This window comes from Canis aureus, chromosome 15 (genome assembly GCF_053574225.1).
Source record: "Canis aureus isolate CA01 chromosome 15, VMU_Caureus_v.1.0, whole genome shotgun sequence".
NCBI classification, from domain to species: Eukaryota; Metazoa; Chordata; class Mammalia; order Carnivora; family Canidae; genus Canis; species Canis aureus.
In genome coordinates, this window is record NC_135625.1 from 53984824 (window position 1) to 54002431 (window position 17608).

Below are 17608 nucleotides of genomic sequence, written 5' to 3' on the forward strand. Positions count from 1 at the left end.
AAACAGAGAACAAGGCACCTGTCTAGTTCCATTTCCTCATCTGCTCCTGCACCCGGAGTTGCGGGGCAAGTCCTGCAAGGGGAGCCTCTGGCCAGGCCGTGCGTGGGGGGGCTCCTGTCCCCGCATCCAGGATGAAGGCTGCTCCCACATGCTGGACACCTCTTCTCAGCCTCCCAGAGTCCCTGGGCTTCTAGAGACCCGCTCTGTTGATAGAAAGACAGAGGAGGCTGCCTCTGGGTTCAGGATTCCGAGGGGAGGAGCTGGGCTTGGATCCTGGCCATGGAGCTGGGGGGTCCGCGTGGGGCTCTTGCTTCCCGTCGCCGCAGGGAACGGCGAGGTCTGACACGCCTGGAGCTGGCAGGTTTGCTCCGTGGGGGCATTCCGTGGCCCTTCCGTGGGGCACAATGCGTTACGCGTGGGAACTCTTTGCGGGAACACCCCCCCACACCCCGTAACAGGGAGCCTCAGCAGGTCAGAACACAGGACTGCAGCCGGCCCCTTTCTGAGCAGAGGTGGGTCCTCACCTGGCTCCTGGGCTCCTGGGGACTGGCTCCTCCTGACCCTCCCTCTCCTCAAGCCAAACCCCCTGGCATCCACGATTCTGAAAACTTCGCAGGACGCAGAGACGTTGTAACCCACGCAGGACCCTCAGTCAGATACAGATTGAGACAAACACGTGGATTTTGTTTGGACAATGGTTCATACAAACTCACTGTGGAAGGGCATTTGGGAAAAACTGAATATCGGCCAAGTGTTAGGTGATGTAAGGGAATTGTTACACATTTGTTAGTGTGATCATGGCATTTGGTCATGTAAAAAAACATTTCATTTTTCCAGGTACGTATTGATACATTTAGGGATAAAATGGCATGGTTTCTATAATTAGCCTTAAAAAATTTCAGGAAAAATTGAACCAAATGTGGCAAAATGTTCATAGTTCGCTCATAGTATTGGGTATATGGTTACTGCATTATTGTCTAAATAAAAATGTTTAAAAAGTTATCATTTACAACAGCACCATATATTTGGTCCTAGGAATTAAACAGATAAAGACATGCAAGACTAGGCAGCCCGGGTGGCTCAGCGGTTTAAGTGATGTCTTCAGGCCAAGGCCTGATCCTGGAGACCCAAGATCGAGAGTCCCACGTTGGGCTCCCTGCATGGAGCCTGCTTCTCCCTCTGCCTGTGTCTCTGCCTCTCTCTCTCTCTCTCTCTCTCTCATGAATAAATAAATAAATCTTAAAAAAAAAAAAAGACATGCAAGACTGTCGTAGAGAAGGTCATAAAGCTTATGACAGCTCATTGTTCATAACCTGGGACATAGGGACACACACAGAGATAGGTCAGAAAGCTTAGTCTTTGCTTTAATTATCTATCACTCTGAGCAAAAATCAGCACTGTACTTAGTGGCTTAAAACAACCACCTTTTGGGTGACTGGGTGGCTCAGTGGTTGAGCGTCTGCCTTCGGCTCAGTGTGTGACCTTGGGGTCCTGGGATTGAGTCCCGCATCGGGCTCCCTGCATGAAGCCTGTTTCTCCTTCTGCCTCTCTCTATGTCTCTCATGAATAAATATATAAAATCTAAAAAAAAAAAAAAAAACCCAACCATTTTATTTATTGGATATTCTACTCAAAACCTGCTGATGGGGGTGCCTGGGTTGCTCCGTGGGTGAAGCCTTTGGCTCAGGTCATGATCCCGTGTCCTGGGATCAAGCCCCACGTTGGACTCCCTGCTCCTTCTCCCTCTCCCTTTGCTGTTTCTTCTGCTTATGGTCTCTCTCAAACAAATAAATATTTTTTTAAAGAATTTATTTATTCATGAGAGACACACACACACACACACACACACACACAGAGGCAGAGACACAGGTAGAGGGAGAAGCAGGCTCCATGCAGGGAGCCCAACGTGGGACTCAATCCCGGGTCTCCAGGATCACACCCTGGGCTAAAGGCGGTGCTAAACCACTGAGCTACCCGGGCTGCCCTCAAACAAATAAATATTAAAAACAAAACAAAACAAAACAAAAACCTGGGCACCTTAGTGGCTAAATCGGTTGAGCATCTAAAGGGAGTCTGCTTCTCCCTTCCCCTCTAGTCAAGCTCTCTTGCTATTTCTCTCTCTCTCTTTTTTAAGACTTATTTATTTATTCATGAGAAACACAGAGAGAGGCAGAGACACAGGCAGAAGGAGAAGCAGGCTCCCTGCAGGGAGCCCATGTGGGACTCGATCTCGGATCCCAGGATCACGACCTGAGCCACCCAGGTACCCCCCCCCTCAAATAAATAAATAAAATCTTAAAAAAAAAATAACAAAACCTGCTGGTCTGGTTGGTGGGCTCTCCCCGTGTCCCCTCTGTCCCATCACCGTCCCTGTGTCTAGCTCTCTCCCCCAGGTGACCTCTTCCCACGATTCTCCTTCTTAAAGCTTGGGCCCCTCAAAGCCCCTCCCAGGGCCAGCCCAGACTCTGGGCGAAGCCTGCAGAAGGGCGGGAGGGAGCCTGTGAGCGGAGCTGGACTCTGCTGAGACAGCAACACTCAGGACCACAGGCCCGTTTGCAAAGCCAGGACCTCTGCAGAGGTGAGGTGGGGTGTGCAAGCCCCCCCCCCCCAAGCAGGCAGGCCGGTCCCACGAGATTACAGACCCCCTTTCTCCACCTGTAACAGTAGAAGATAAAACTAACACTGACCTCGAAGGTAGGGAGGTGTGATCTGCAAAGCACTTAATGTATGACAAATACCAGGATTTGTGGGGTGATGTATCACGTGTGTGAGTAGGCTGACGTGGGGTCAGAGTTCAACAAAGGGGTTCCAGCTCCTTCCTGCTCCTGCCTGTCTCTTAAGCCCCTCTGTAGGATCTCAAGATCCTGCAGCCCCAGAAGACTGCCTGGCAGCCGTCACATATCTCTGGATGCTGGAGACACTGTGTCCAGCTCTGGGCCTTCAGCATGGAGCGGCTCCCAGTAGGACAGGACCCCCCGAGTGTTGCCAAGTGTGAGGCATGTCCCTCTGGGCTCCACTAAGCCCTCGCCTCAGCTGGGCAGCCGGGCAGCTGTGGAGAATCTGGAAAGGAAGCAGGCCACGCTGACGGCCTCTGGCAAGCCACCTACTCCCGGGCCAGGACCACCTGCTGTCCAGAGCAGCTTAGTCTCTCCTGGTCCCAGGGGACCTGAGTAGCCTTCACAGTTAGCTTGCTCTTCAAGAGGACGGCTGGCTTGTCCCGAGGCCACCAGTGCCAGGGACAGATCCTGGGATGGGCTACGTGAGGGTTTCCAGGGGCCTCCAGGCTGGGCAGGGGCAGCCTTAACACAGCTGCACAGGACGAGGGGACCTCACCGAACCCCCTGGAAAGAGGAGCCAATAGTGACCAGTGGAGCCTCAGGAGCTGTAAGCACACTCGAAGGCCCTAGTGGACACACCAACCTCCCTCCACAGCAACAGGGTGCACGAGGCAAGGATGCCACTCAAATTTAGCATGTCCTGAGAGGGAGGGAGCAGCTGTGAAAGCCAAGGGGCCAATTGTGGAGTGAGGAGAGTGGGAGGGCCTGATGGGGTGGGGCAGGGCGGGGCATTGAGGGGCAGAGGGGTTGGGGGGGCACTGTGTCCACTCTGGCTTTCCTCTGGTTGGCTTCTGGCTTCCTCCCAGGCCTGTGGGAGGTATTGGCTCTTGGTTCTGCAGGTAGGAATTGGGCTTCCTGGGCCTGGGATGCCCACACCCAGCAGGGACAGAGCAGCAGGGATGTGTCTGTCCCCACGTGTGCTCAGCCCTGCCCAAGGGTGGCCCTGGGACCCCAAGCCTCCCTACGGGCCCAGTAGGGACAAGAAAAGGAGCCTTCGGGTCGGAGGATGAGGTGGGGAGAGCCCTGAGCTGTGGGAGGAGCAGCCTGGACACAGAGGGCACCGTTTCCTCTAGGCCCATGGGCTCTGCAGCCAGTGGTCCACATGCTGGGGCCTCCAGGGAAGGGGATCTTGCTGCCCCACCACACTGGGCCTCCTCCCTCAGTTTGGGTGACCCCACAAAGGTCAGCAGAAGGCACGGCGGTGACCTTTGACAAGTTGCTGGTGGCTGTGTGGATGTCCACCCACAGACACAAGTCTCGTAGGGCACAGATTCAGAACCCTTTATTGTGCATGGCCCGGGCTCCGGCACTGGGCTGGCGTGAAGGTAGGCCGCTGTGGCGGGACAGGTCAGCAGCTAGGCCACAGGAGGGTGAAGGCACCGCGGCTGCAGCGGAATTCCGGCTCGGGCTGCTCGGGCTTGGGTTCCACAGAGACCAGGCGCCTGGTCCCGCGCTGGCTCAGGGGGATGCAGTCGGAGACGCGGACCTCCAGGGCCCTCCCCGTCCTGGAGCAGGGGCGCCAAGGAGGTTAGGGCAGGAGTGTCAGGGCCCCGCAAGCCCCCAGGACCACTGGGTGCGCCCGCACTCACCCCTGGCAGTAGGCAGCCAGCACGCCCACCAGCTCCCCCACGCGGTTGTCCAGGGGTGGCCGGGAGCGGTGCAGACACACCACCAGGTCATCCTGGCCCCGCGCGTGCAGCACGACCAGCTGGTCCCGCCCGCTGGTCACACTCAGCCCGGTCACCTGCGTGGCCACGGGGTCAGGGGAGTGGCCGGCCTCCTCCCCCTGCCAGCCTCCACCTCCACCCCCAGCAGTAGGGAAGGCCCTGCCCTCTTGAGCTGAGGGTTTCTTCTAGGAGCTCTGTCCTTTGCAGGTAGACCCCCGCCTCCCCCCACGGCGCTCACCGCCTCCAGGGGCACGGCCCGCATCACCCGGTACTGCCGGCCCGGGTCCAGCTTGTAAAGGTGCCGGTCAGTGAGCAGCAGCGCGCGGTCCCGGCTCTTGTGGAAGCGATTCACCTGTGGGACAGGCGCTTGGGGTCATCTGTCCACCTGGGGCCTCTTCTCCCCCTTTACTCAGGACTGAGTTGGATTTGATGCTTGGGAAGCCCCTGCCCTGGGCCTGGGCTGGACCTGGCTGGAGCTGCTGCCCCCTTCCCAGCCATCCCACGCCTCACCTTCCGAACGTGGCTGGAGAAGAGCACGGCGCCGAAGCAGTCCTTCTCCCGGAGTGCCTTCAGCCGCTCAGCGAACAGGCCTGAGGCTGTGGGGTTGTCGGTGGCCTGAGGACAGATTGGGGGAGCTTAAGGGCCAAGCTGGGGACAGTGCTGGGCGAACAATGGGTCTGGTGAGTGGGTGCCTCTCCCAGAAGCCAAACCAAGTCAGGCCTTGAGCCTGCCCTCCTTAGGGGTCTGAGGGCCCGAGGCCCAGTTCCCGGCAGCCCCAGGTTCTGCTCACGCTTATGCCCTCCACAGCTGCCCAGCAGCCCAAAAGCTGAGAAGGCAGGGTCCCGGGGGCCAGGGGCACAGTTCCCTGTGCCTGGGGGAGGGCCAAGGGGAGCCAGGGCATGGGTTCAGGTCGGGGGTAGGGGGCCGGCTCTACCTCTGTATCTGCGGAAGAGGGGCCAGAGTGCAGAGAAGGTGCTCCGAGGCCCAGGCCTCATGGTTCTGGGGGGAGGCCAGGGCCTAGGGCGGAGGGGCATGGCCCACGGGCCAGACAGACAGCCGGGCCCAGGGAGAGGACATCTGGGATGGGCACAGCAAGCTCTCTGCCCTGAGCCCCTCCCTGCTGCCCAGCCTTCAGGGCCCCGGCACTCACAGAGGACAAGTAGTCCCTGACCCAGGCTCGCCGGCAGCCCCAGTCTTGTCGCAGCTCCTGCAGGACCCCCATGGCAGCCACCTTGGCCTTGATCTGGGCCATGTCTGAAGGTGGGATATTCTTCACCAGCTGCCGGGCCCGCCACCTACAGGTCACCAGGAGGCCAGATGGACCTCACGCAGCCCTCACCTTCCCCATCCTGGTCTTGCCCTTGGACTCACGTCCATGGCCGCCTGTCACTCCCTTTCCCCCATAGGAGAAGGCTGCCTTCGGCCTCCCTCCCGGCCTCCTGGGTCTCAGCATGATGTGCCCCACCCCCCCACTCTGAGGTTAGGGGCTGCTCTGTGCTGCTCCACCTGGAGAACTCCTACTAGGATGCTTTGTTCCACGCATTCCCTAGTCCCAGCCAGCTACCCTCCTGAGTGTGGGGTGTGGGGACCCAGTTACTATGCGCAGCCTCCTGCTTTCCTGTTTAGCAATGGGGCTGCTGGGGAGCAGAGGGACAGGCCAGGGCTTCAGAGGGCGCTAGCTGAACGGAGATACACGGAGGGGCAGCGGCTGAGGGTGCCTACCTGCAGAACAGCACGTGGCAGGTGTCCTGGAAAGGCTGCAGCACAGCAGGAGGCGGTGGCCAGACCAGGTCTCTGCCGTAGAGCGGGGGCTGCCTTGCGGCCTGGAACCGCCGCTGCAGCTCAGCCAGGTGAGCGCGTACCTTGTGCCTTCGGAACCAGCGCATGATGGTGTAGACGGCCCGCAGTCGCCGGCAGCGCCACCTCGCCAGAGTGCCCCGCCAGGCCTGGGGGACCAGCCAGGCTCTCAGTCAGTCTGGTCTGTCTGGCCAGGCCCCTCCTCCCCGCTGGTTTCCATTCCCTCCCCTCTCGTGCAGCCCACCTCCTCCACCCTCAGCCCAAAACTGGGCCAGGCTGCCCCGCCTGCAACTCCTGGGAGCCACCTCCTCCTGCAGCGGGTTGCTTCCTGGGTGGGCAGGTGGCCCTATGGAGCCTCTGCCTGACTCCTGGGAGAGCTGCCTGCCCTGCTCTTTATCCTTGTGCCCAACATCTGGCCCCTGGAGATGGGGGTGCCTTCCCCTCCACGAGGGGCAGTGCCAACTGTCCACCTGGGACCCAAGCTGACCCTGAGAATGAACCCCTAGATCGGGAAGCCCACACACACAGCAGGCAGCCCAGGGGACCCATAGATGAAAACAGACAAGGAGCCTGACCCAGGCTGAGGAGAGGACAGTGGTGTGGACAGTCCTGGACATAGTGTGGGGACAGACAGACAGACACACAGAGATGGGGTGGGGGGAAGCACACAATTGTAGCAATCGGGGAGGATGGTAAGTCATCATAGGGATCTCTCAACTTTTCTGTGGGTTTAAAATGTTAAAAATAAACAGTTGGGGAGACAAATGGGAGAACTCCTGTCCTTTGGGAATACACCAAAATGACTTCAAACCAAATGATTCGATGGAGCACCTGCGTGGCTCAGTTGGTTTGGTGTTGGACCTTTGATTTCGGCTCAGGTCATGATCTCAGGGTCATGGGATCAAACCCTGCATCGGTGCTCAGCGGACAGTCTGCTTCTCCCTCTCCCTCTCTCTCTGCCCACCCCCCACTCAGACGTTCTCAATCATCTCTAAAAGGAATACATAAATCTTAAAAAACAAACAAAAAGAATTGCTTAAAAATAACTGGAATGGGCTGCAGGTGTCTGCACAAAACCACAGTGGTCACGGGGTGGTACAACTGACGCTGGGGAGTAGGCGCTGGGGAGTAGGCGGGGGAATTTAGTAGACCATTACGCATACTTTTCTCTAGGTCTGAAATCTTTCAGAGTGAATAGAAGAAAAGAAGGGAAGAGAAGGAAGGGGGATGCCCGGGTGGCTCAGTTAAGCATCTGACCCTTGATTTAGGCTCAGGTCATGATCTCAGGGTCCTGGGATCACCGAGTCAGGCTCCCTGCTCAGTGGGGAGTCTGCTTGTTCCTCTCCCTCGGCCCCTCCCCTGCTCACCCACTCCTTCTCTATCTCCCTCAAACACATAAATAAAATCCTAGGGAAAAAAAAAAAAAAAAAAAAAGAAAGGGAAGGAAGGAAGCCAGATCCTGAAAATCTTGTTTTGAGCACTTAGATCTACCTGGGCCTGAAGCTGATGGCCTGGGGACTGAAGTGAACTAACCCCATCCACAAATTTTACTTAAATCAATATCAGTTCTGGTCTGTTTCCTGCTAGAGGGGATTCCTGCGGTGCCTGGAGGGGCGCCTGTAGGCCCTGTCCGGTGCATGCACCCCTCACTCCAGGTGGTGCACATCCAACCCTCCCATCCCCTCTAGGTACACACCCCTCCCTCCCCTCCCCCCTGCACATTCATTCCCCTCCACCCCCTCACCCCCACCAGGTGCACACCCCTCCCTCCTATCCCCTCTAGGTGCACACCCCTCCCTCCCTTCCCCCATGGTGCATACCCATCCCCCCACCGCAGGTGGTGCACATGCATCCCTCCCTTCCCCCCACCCCATGCACACCCATCTCTCCCCTCCCCCCCAGCTTTCACCCATCCCTCTCTTCCCCCCATGCACATCCATCCCTCTACTCCAGGTGGTACACACACATCCCTCCCCTCCCCATCCATCCCTCCCCCCACCCCAGCCCCCCACCCCGGTGCAAACCCAACCCCCACATCCCCTCCATGGTAGGCATCCAGCTGGGCCCCACCTTCTGCAGCAGCAGCACAATGATGGGGATCAGGCGAGCACGGCTCTGCTCCAGCGTGACCAAAGTCTGGGGTGAGCGGATGAAGAGCTTGCTGTGGCCAAAGGCCACATCCCCTTGTAGACCATGTTGCTCCAGGAGGGCACTCACAGCTGCCCTGTCTGAGCCCAGCAGGTGATTGGGCCATGTGTACTCACAGGTCATCTTGTACCTGTCACCACAGGACAGCACAGTGGGCACCATGCTCTGGGGCGAGGTGTGGCGCTGCTCTGCCCCGAGCCGCCCAGCCCATGCCCCCACCCTCCCCATGTGGCTCATCCCAGTCCCTGCCCACCGTGTCCCACATATACACACAGGTCCTCACTGTCCACGTCGTGTGTGTGTGTGTGTGTGTGTGCGCGTGCGCACGGGTATGTGTGTGAATGAGAAGCACTGGCTGCATTTGGGACCCTCCGGCCACCCCTCCAACTCCTCACCCGATCCCAGCCCATGCATGGGAGACAGATAGGTGGGGACATGGGGCTCCGGGCTAGCAGGGAGCAGTACCTGAGCAGGAATCGAGGGTAGGGCTGGCGGGAAGCAAAGCCGGCCCTCCGGACCCGCACATTCTCCAGCAGCCCCAGGTATGAAACCTGATGGCGACAATGGTCCTCGTCCAGCCTGCCAGCCACCTTGTCCTCATTGGGCTTGATGCAGCGTACATAGAAGGGCTCCTGCCACAACAGAGGACACTCAGAGACACCAGCATCAGCCCCCACGGCCACCGGGCAGCGTGCAGGTGTCCCTCACAGGCTGCCCAGGGAAGAGGCTCTTGCAGGGGGAAGGGGAGGCTGAGCGGCCAGGTCAGGAGGAGGCAGGACGGCCCGCAAGGGGCCAGACTGAGTCTCCGGAAGCTCTGTGTTTGGGTGGGCTCTGGGGTCCTCCTGCCGCCTCCTTGGACTTTGGCCCCAAGCCACACGAGAAGCAAATACTGCTTTCCTGTCCCCGTAGGCCCTCCCCACCACCTCCTGCGTGAGAGGCAGGGAGAGGACAGGGGAGGGCTGCTGCCAATCTCATTTTTACTCAAGCTTCAGCCTGGCCCTGGATGTCCTGGTCTGCACAGCGGTGGGTTCCCCCTGGCTGCGGTGGGGGTGGGGGTGTGGCTCACGGCAGGCAGGAAATGACCCCCCACCTTCCCCACGGTGTGCAGAGGTGCTGGGGCTGGTTTGCCAGCCAGGCACAGATGAAAGGGTCTGGAAAGATCCATGGCGGGGTGGGGGTGGGGATGGTGTGTACCTTGGAGGCCAGGTTTTCCACTAGGGCCACCATGGAATTCTTGAAGAGAGTGCCAGCGGTCAGGGGGCGCTTGGTCACTTCTGTGATGTCCTGTTGGCCATCCGGCCACATGGTCCGCAGGGTGGGGTCGGAGCTGTGGATATAGGCCACGTACCAGCTGCCATCTGGAGGGCAGCCCCTCCCCCCCGCTCCAGCTCTGCCCCTGGTGTGAAACTCCAGGCTGTCAGCCCATCAGGCAGGTGTCAGACCCGAGCGTCTGAAGGCCCTGCCAGCCCTGGCCCCCACGCACCTGTTGTAGAGCAGCCGCTTGAAGTCTTGGAAGAGGTGGTCTCTGTTCTTGTCGATAAAGCCCTCCACTGAGTACCTGTGGGTCCAGGGCTGCTGAGGGGCAGGAGGCCCTCACGCTCCTCCCCTGCATCTGCATTCCTAGGCCTCTCTCCCCTCTCCCCTGCTTTCCCACACCCACTTTCCTTCTCAGCACATAAGACTCTGTCCTTCAGGGGATCCCTCGGTGGCTCAGCAGTTTAGCGACTGCCTTTGGCCCAGGGCACCATCCTGGAGTCTCGGGATCGAGTCCCGCGTCTGGCTCCCGGCATGGAGCCTGCTTCTCCCTCCTCCTGTGTCTCTGCCTCTCTCTCTTTCTCTCTCTCTCTCTCTCATAAATAAATAAATCTTAAAAAAAAAAAAAAGACTCTGTCCTTCAGAGGTGCCTCTCCAGGACGATGAGTCGGGGCTTATGTCCAGGGCACTGAACCCCGGCTCTAGCGAGTTCGTGCTGTATGACCAGGGACCAGTGACTTAACCTGTCTGTGCCCGAATGTGCATCGCATGCTCAGATGGGCACCTGCTGAGTTCCATGAGTGTCAGCGATGGTAGTTATGGCCAGGAACCCCTGCGTCTGATCTGTTCGGAATCTGTGGTGCTGAGAAGCTCAGATTCATTGTCGTCCCGCCTTTTGACAACAAAAGGCTGGAAGGTGCAGGGTCCTTGGTGCACCTGCAGCTCCTGGCAGACTCTGGGCCAGTGGCCTGACCTCAGGCTGCTCTGTCCTCTCCACGTGTCCTTGGGAAGGGCTCTCTGCGAGCCACCTCCAGTCCAATTCAGGATGAGGGGAGCGGCAGGGAAATTAATAATACGGCCATGGTGATTTCTGGAGTCTTTGGGTGTTGGTCCCGAGGGTGTGCTCCAAGGATGGAAAATGCATGCCTGGGGGCTTGCTGGAAACAGACTGGCCTGTCCCACCCCCAGGTAACCTGCATCTCCATAATAGCGAACCCCCCACCCCCACCCCAGGTACTGCATGAACTGGGCCAGAGAGGAACATTTGTTAAAAGCTTCCAAAGGCTTCTGTGGTGCAGCCAGGGCCAAGAGCTCTTATCTGAACAGCCCTGTTTCATGCTTGTCCCTTGTGGATCTGGTGTCAGGCCCGTCTTCGGCGTGCTAAGAAGGGGAGGGGGCCTTACGTGACATCCCCTGCATAGTGCTTGATCCGGAAGTCTCGGCCAAACTCCATGGTCTTGTCCGTGGGGCAGAGCTGGGCAGGGGGAGGGGGGGCAGGCCTGGGTCAAGGCATGGGGCGGGGGAGGCTGTGCAGGGTGCGGTGCTAGAGGGCAGGCCCACCAAGGCGGGCAGCACGCCACCTGGGGGCGCCGCCCAGGACAGGCTGGGCATGGAGGGGGTGGGGTCACAAGGGCAGAGCGGCACCTGGCGGCTGCTGTAGTGCGGGTGGTGGCGGTGGTGCGTGTCCAGGCTTTGCAAGAAGATGCGGTCGGTGATGGTGCCCGCAGCGCTGCAGGCCTCGTCCAGGACGGCCAGCACGCCCCGGTGGGGCCGCTCCACCAGGTCCACAATGGTGGCGTTGTTGAAGTAGTCCACCTGGGCAGGGGTGGGCCCCGGTCAGCCCGGCCGCTGGCCTTGCTTGGTGGCACCCCCCTGCCCGGTGGCCGGCACTCACGCTCTGCCAGGCGATGCCCTCCCGCTCGTACTCCTCTTGCTCCTGCTTCAGGATGAGCTGGATAAAGAGCTGCTGCAGCTTCTCATTGCAGTAGTTGATACAGAACTGCTCAAAGCTGCGGGGGGCAGACGGGCGTCATGCGCTGCCAGTCAGCGAGCCCCACCTCCGCCCCGCGCCCCCGCCTCTGGCATCACGCACTACCGTGGACTTGGGAATCCCAGCCCAGGGGACGTGGCCACGGCTGGATGGGGTGGCTCCGCTGAGGAGCCCGGGGGCCTGACATCTTGCTCCCCGGCCCCGCGGGGTGCCACGGGACTGAGGTGGCCCCTGAGGTTGGGGTCAGAGCAGGGGGGCGGCCGCCGGGCTACCCACCTGTTGACAGGGAACACCTCGAAGCCGTAGATGTCCAGCACGCCGATAACTGTGTCCTTGCCATCTCGCCGGGGGTCCCGGCCCCGGGCTTCCATGACACAGTTGATCCGGTTCACCACCCACTCAAACAGCCGCTGGTACACAGCCTGGGGAGAGGCCGGCAGCCAGCTGCTTCAGCTTGCCTCTGCCTTTGCCTCCTCCAGGAAGGCACCTGGGTGTTCCCGCCCCGCTCCCCGCAGCTCACCCCCGGGGCACCTTTGCACAGGCATCCCGGGCATAGCTGGCCTCGGCCGCAGTGTGGCCCTTCTCTATGAGCTCCCTGCCTCCCGAGGCTACGGTGCGAGACAGCAGGCAGCGCAGCACCAGCTCGCGGGGCGTGGCCGTCAGCTCGGCCACGTGGTCCACCAGCACCTCCTCGGCCACCGCCAGGTGCCCCTGCTGCAGGCCGGCCGCCTCCGTCTCCACAAACTCAACGTTGCCCTGGGGACGGGGAGAATGATGGTCAGGCTATGCATCTCAGACGGGGTGCCCCCACGCCTCTGCCCAGGGAGAAGGAAGGAAAGGCAGGGATGGGGGTGTGGATGGGCCCTGGAGCACAGCTCCCTGCCCAGAACCTTGTGCCCAGGCTGCAGCTGATAGGCACCTGCTCCTCAAGCTGCCTGGGGCTGAGGGGGTGAGACAGAGGCTCCGACACACTGAGGCACTGCCTGGAGCCACACAGACCTCACTGCACTTCCCTGCTGGCCGAGCCACAGACGGGTCACGGTGCAGGCCTGACCTGCCTGCTGCGGGGCACGCGGAGCCCACAGCTGAGGGCCCAGCTCCTTGGAGCCTGCGTCCTTCTCCAGGGGCGGCCCTTGGGCACCGCGTGGGGTGCTGGCCCCTCCGCCCTCGGCCAGGCTCACCAGGTGCAGTATAGCCGCCAGGATCCGGTGCACAGAGCCCACCTCCTCAGGGCTGAAGCCGATCACCCGCATGGCTTCCATCACTGCCAGGTAGTGGCTCTTCTCGTCGCTCTCCAGAGCCTGCAGGACAGGGGCTCAGCACCCCAGGGCCATGCAGAGCCCCAGAGTCCTCCCACTGAATGCCTGTTAAATCGGGGTCCCGCTGAGTGGCTCACCACCCTGGTCCCCCCCTGAAGCACCGACCTCCAGCACCCAGTGCCCCAGAATGTGGCGCCACAGAGCCTGGGCGCTGGTGCTCCCACGGAGCCCGTCCCCACTCACACTGAGCCCCGCACCCTGCCGGGTGAAGTTGTATAGGGCGGGGTTCCTCTGCAGGTGCAGGTCCTGGAGCTCAGTGTCCTCGCAGCCCCGCAGCACCTGAAGGACAGGTACACCCACCGTGAGGCCCTTGGGGCTGCAAGACCCCACCCGACGTGCAGGAGGAACAACATGGGGGAGCTCCACGCTTGTGTGGACACCGCCAGGTCCATGCAGAACCCGCTTCTGTGGTCAGCCAACGAGTGGACACTGCCCAGGTCCACGTAGCACCCGCTTCAGTGGTCAGCCAAGGAGTGGACACCGCCCAGGTCCACGCAGAACCCTCTTCAGTGGTCAGCCAAGGAGTGGACACCACCCAGGTCCACGCAGAACCCGCTTCAGTGGTCAGTCAAAGGGTGGACACTGCCCAGGTCCAGGGACAATCCCCTTCAGTGGTCTGCTAAGGTTGGACACTGTCTGGGTCCAGGGAGAACCCCCTCACACACATGATGTGTGACACCACCTGCATCTGGGAAGACCCTATGTCACCCAGTGTAGACACCACCCTGCTGGTGTCCAGGGAGGGGGAGGGCTTCCTGGACGTCCCACAAACCTGCTCTGGCTTACCTGGTAGAAGGCATGGAAGTTCCGTTCACCCACATGCTGCTTGAGGACTCGAGACTGTGGAGAGAGGTGCCCAGCTGCTACCCAGGCAAGGGCCCAGCTGCCCAGGGACCCACCCAGAGCCCCAAGGGTGGTGCAGGCAGAGGGGTGGCCCAGATCAGGGAGGGTCAGCGCAGGCGGCCAGCCCACCTTCTCTAGCAAGTAGCTGTGGATGTGCCCCCCGATGGGGTCACCTTTAAAGTCAAAGTTGATGTCCATGTACTTGCCAAAGCGGCTGGAGTTGTGGTTGCGGTTGGTGCGCGCATTCCCGAATGCCTCTAGCACGCACGTGGACTTGAGCAGCACGTCCTTAACCCTGAGCAGGGCAGAGGGGGCTGGGCTGTGGCGCACAGACCTCATAGGGGGACTGTACCGGCTGGGATCCCTGCCCCAGGCCACCTGCCCTAAGCTCCCCCTGGGTGTGGGTGAGGCCCAGGTTCTGGCCTGGGCGGGCTGCCACCTGCAGGGAGGGGCCGGAGCTGCCCGCCCCCTTGCAAGCTCAGATCTTCCATCATTGTGCCCCCCATTTCCCGGAACCCCACCCTGCCCCTCCAGACAGGAAGAGCCAGGGCTCTCACACAGGAAGCTGCTCCCACGAGGCCCCCGGGGTAAGAGCTGGGGAGCAGCTGCAGAGGAGGTGGACAGGTGGGCCCTGATCCTGGTCCAGGTCCTTCCTGACCATTTGGCAATCTTCTCCCTTCCGTGGGGTCTCCTGTGAGGGGCCCATCTGTCAGCCCTGTGCGCCTTGCCTCTTCCCTGTTCCTGGTGGTGGGGTGCTCCAGGCACTGGGCCCTGCCTCTCCTGGGTGGAGAGGTTCTGGGTGGGCTCCGGGAGCCTTCCCACAGACAGGGGCTCCAAACGTGGCCTGAGCCAGGCTGAGTCATATCTGTTCCCCCCCAGGCCTGAGGCCCAGGCCATCCCTGCTCTCTCTCACCTGTCCACCTCGGCCCTCTGGCTGGGGTTGGTGACGGCAGCGATATACTGCATGATGTGCTTGCTGGCTTCTGTCTTCCCTGCCCCACTCTCCCCTGCCAGACAAGTGGATGGTCAGATAGAATGGATGGCCACTCCCTCTGACCAGCCCCCAGGGCACCCCCTCCTGCGGGGCCTGGGGAGGCTTCCTGGGCCCAGTCCATAGGGCAGGTACCTGAGATGACAATGCAGGTGTCCCTGGAGCGGTGCTTCATTGCCCTGTAGGCAGCATTGGCCACGGCATAGAGGTGTGGTGGCCGCTCATAGAGCTCACGGCCCTGGTACTTGGCGATGGCCTCAGGCCCATACAGGGGCAGCTCCTGGTAGGGGTTCATGGACACCAGCACCTCGCCAATGTAGGTGTAGATGCGGCCCTTCTCGAACCTGGTATGGGTGGGGCCAGACCTCAGTGCTCAGGGCCATGGGGAGCCTGGGGGCCCTAGCCCAACCCAGGGCTGAGAGTGGGAAGGTGTGTGGGTTGACCTGACACTTCCTAGTGCCATCTTGCTGGAATCCCACCCCCACTGCCAGGTGGTGCTGGAGTCCACGCTGCTCCCCAGGGGCGTCCTGGTGGCACAGGAATGTCCACCATCCGTTTTATGAAGGGACTTTCTGGCCCAGGGCCACAGGGGGCCAGGTAGGGCCATGGGGTGGAGGCAGAGGAAGAGGCTCCGGCTGTTTCCTGTCTTCAGGCCTGGGTGGAGACCCAGAGGCAGCAGGGGAGCCCTCCTGGCTCCACCCAGAGGGCTGGGACTAGGAGGGGCACAAGGAGGGGCCCTGGGGATGCTGGGACTGTGTTCCCCCTGCACATCCTCCTGCTTCTCAACCCTTCCTTTCGGGAACCCTGGCTCTCGGCCCCGGATATGTTCCTCTCTTGACCTTTCTGCCCTGGAAGTTACACTGGCCAGCCAGCTCAGCCCTTGCTCTGGCTGGGACCCGCCCTTCCCTGGCGGCTTGTGGTCCCTCCTCCAGCAAGGGTTCCTCTTCCTCCACCACCTCAGATGAGGGAGTTCCCCATGGGACTCGGCAATCTCCACACCCTCTCTCATCTGCCCTGGTCCTGTTCCCCTGCAAGCTGTGTGGCTGGAGCTCAGGTCTCCATGGTTAAAATGCACATGGTAATGCCTGTCTCACAGGCTAGTGTAGAAGAATGACGTGAAAGCAGGCTCAGCTTTGTGCCCTGTACAAAATAGTCTATTTCCTGTCCTGGAACTTCAACAACGCATGCTCAGGGCATCCTATTCCCTAACTCTGCACAGCAGCCACCTGGTGCTCCCCCTGGCTGTGCAGGGGTGAAGCCATCCGGCTGCCCAACTCCTGGTGCCACCCCATCTCTCCAACTCCGGCTCCTCCAGGGCAGTCAGACCCGGTGTCACTTCCAGGAGCCACGCCCTGCAGCACCCCATGTGCCCCCCTCCCTGAGTGTCAGCTTGTCCACCTGCGCCCTGGGACAGCACCCGCCCGCTTCCCTTGGAGCCCCCAGGGCCCAGCACCACCCCCAGCGGCAGATGGACAGTGCGCCCTGTGCAGGGCGCTGGTACCTGCCTGTGCCTGCCGGGTGGGTGGAACAGAGAACACCCAGGCCGAGGGGGAGGCCGGGATCTGGGAAGCCCGCTCCAGCACTGGCTGACCACTCTGGCCTTGGGAGGATGGTCCTTCCTGCCTGCCAGGTGCCCCTGCAGTCACCCACATAGCGGTGTGGGTGGGGGGGTGTGCAGCCCCACCTCCTGCCCCCACTGTGGGCCGATGGGTGCCAGTAAGCCTGGGGAGAGAGCCTGTGCCCTCTGCCTACCTGAGCTTTAGGTTCTCCATGAAGTCCTCCATGGTCACCTGGTCCAAGAGCACAAAGTCGGGTTTGCCGCACTCTGGGCCTTCCTGGTCCATCCTGTCAGTGGGGCCCCCAGGTCAGGCTGCCGAGATCTATCCGTGCAGAAGGGCAGAGGGGAGGGTGCTCTGCTGCTGAGCAGGCTCAGTTTTCAGCGCCTCCCAGGCCCCTGCGGTGAAGTAGGAAGTGGGTTCTGGCCCCAGGGAGGGGCTGCCCTCCCCACTTGCCGCTCCCCGCGAGGGGCTCTGACCCTCGCTTCCTGGTTCCCGCACCCAGAGGGCGGGCACGCCCAACATTTGGGGTGCCAGGTTCTCTGGAAGGCTCCTGCTGGCCTCCTCTGTAAGCTCCGACCCTCAGTGGTCCCTGTGCCCACCTGTCACCCCGCCCAGGACAGCATCTGTGTGGCTTGACGTGCTCACGGCTACCAACCCTCTATGTGTAACACCCAGAGCTCCACACTAGGCACGTTTTTGGCTAGGTACTTTGGATCTTGATAAACAGTGGGAAATGCCAGTGCCCAGGCCTTTGGGGGCACGGCCTAGGGTACGCATTCTTCAAAGTGTGCAAGGACACACTGGGATGTGAGAAAACCAGCTTCATGTCCCACCGCACAGCGGGGCTGGCGGGCCAGGTTCCTCAGGCTGAGATTCCAGTGGGGCCGCAACCCAGGCCTGTGGATGGTCCTCGGGAGGCCATCCCCAGCCCCCTAGCCTGGCCCTTCAGTCGTAAGGTTCAGGAAAGGCGTGGAGAGCCCTCCCGTCCCACCTGTTTCCTCACAAGTCTCTGGCTGGCTGAGATCTGTCTCCCAACAGCCACTTCGATTGACCCCATGGCATCCTCCAGGAGGCAGTTCTCTCAACACCGACCCCGGGAGGCCCAAGTATTTGCCAAGTGAGTCATCTGCATGCTGCCTTGGGGATTCTATACTCAAAAAGCTAGTGTAATAATTGCCTTTCGATGAGCTCATTTTTTAAACT

The 17608-nt window shown here is 60.8% G+C and overlaps 1 protein-coding gene across 1 annotated transcript; it reads right to left on the minus strand.

Annotated features, from left to right (window-relative positions):
• Nucleotides 1-4097: 4097 nt before the first annotated feature.
• Nucleotides 4098-16960, minus strand: MYO1G (myosin IG). Its single transcript, XM_077849951.1, has 22 exons — nucleotides 16599-16960; nucleotides 14982-15190; nucleotides 14769-14862; nucleotides 13985-14150; nucleotides 13799-13852; nucleotides 13196-13291; nucleotides 12875-12994; nucleotides 12225-12449; nucleotides 11970-12115; nucleotides 11598-11712; nucleotides 11348-11518; nucleotides 11107-11177; nucleotides 9933-10007; nucleotides 9644-9776; nucleotides 8915-9081; nucleotides 8372-8579; nucleotides 6227-6450; nucleotides 5655-5799; nucleotides 5015-5119; nucleotides 4743-4856; nucleotides 4427-4581; nucleotides 4098-4342 (listed from the first exon to the last, which is right to left on the minus strand). Exons 1-22 carry the CDS (start codon nucleotides 16688-16690, stop codon nucleotides 4186-4188), a joined length of 3042 nt encoding a protein of 1013 aa, XP_077706077.1. The 5' UTR covers nucleotides 16691-16960; the 3' UTR covers nucleotides 4098-4185.
• Between the last annotated feature and the right edge of the window lie 648 nt (nucleotides 16961-17608).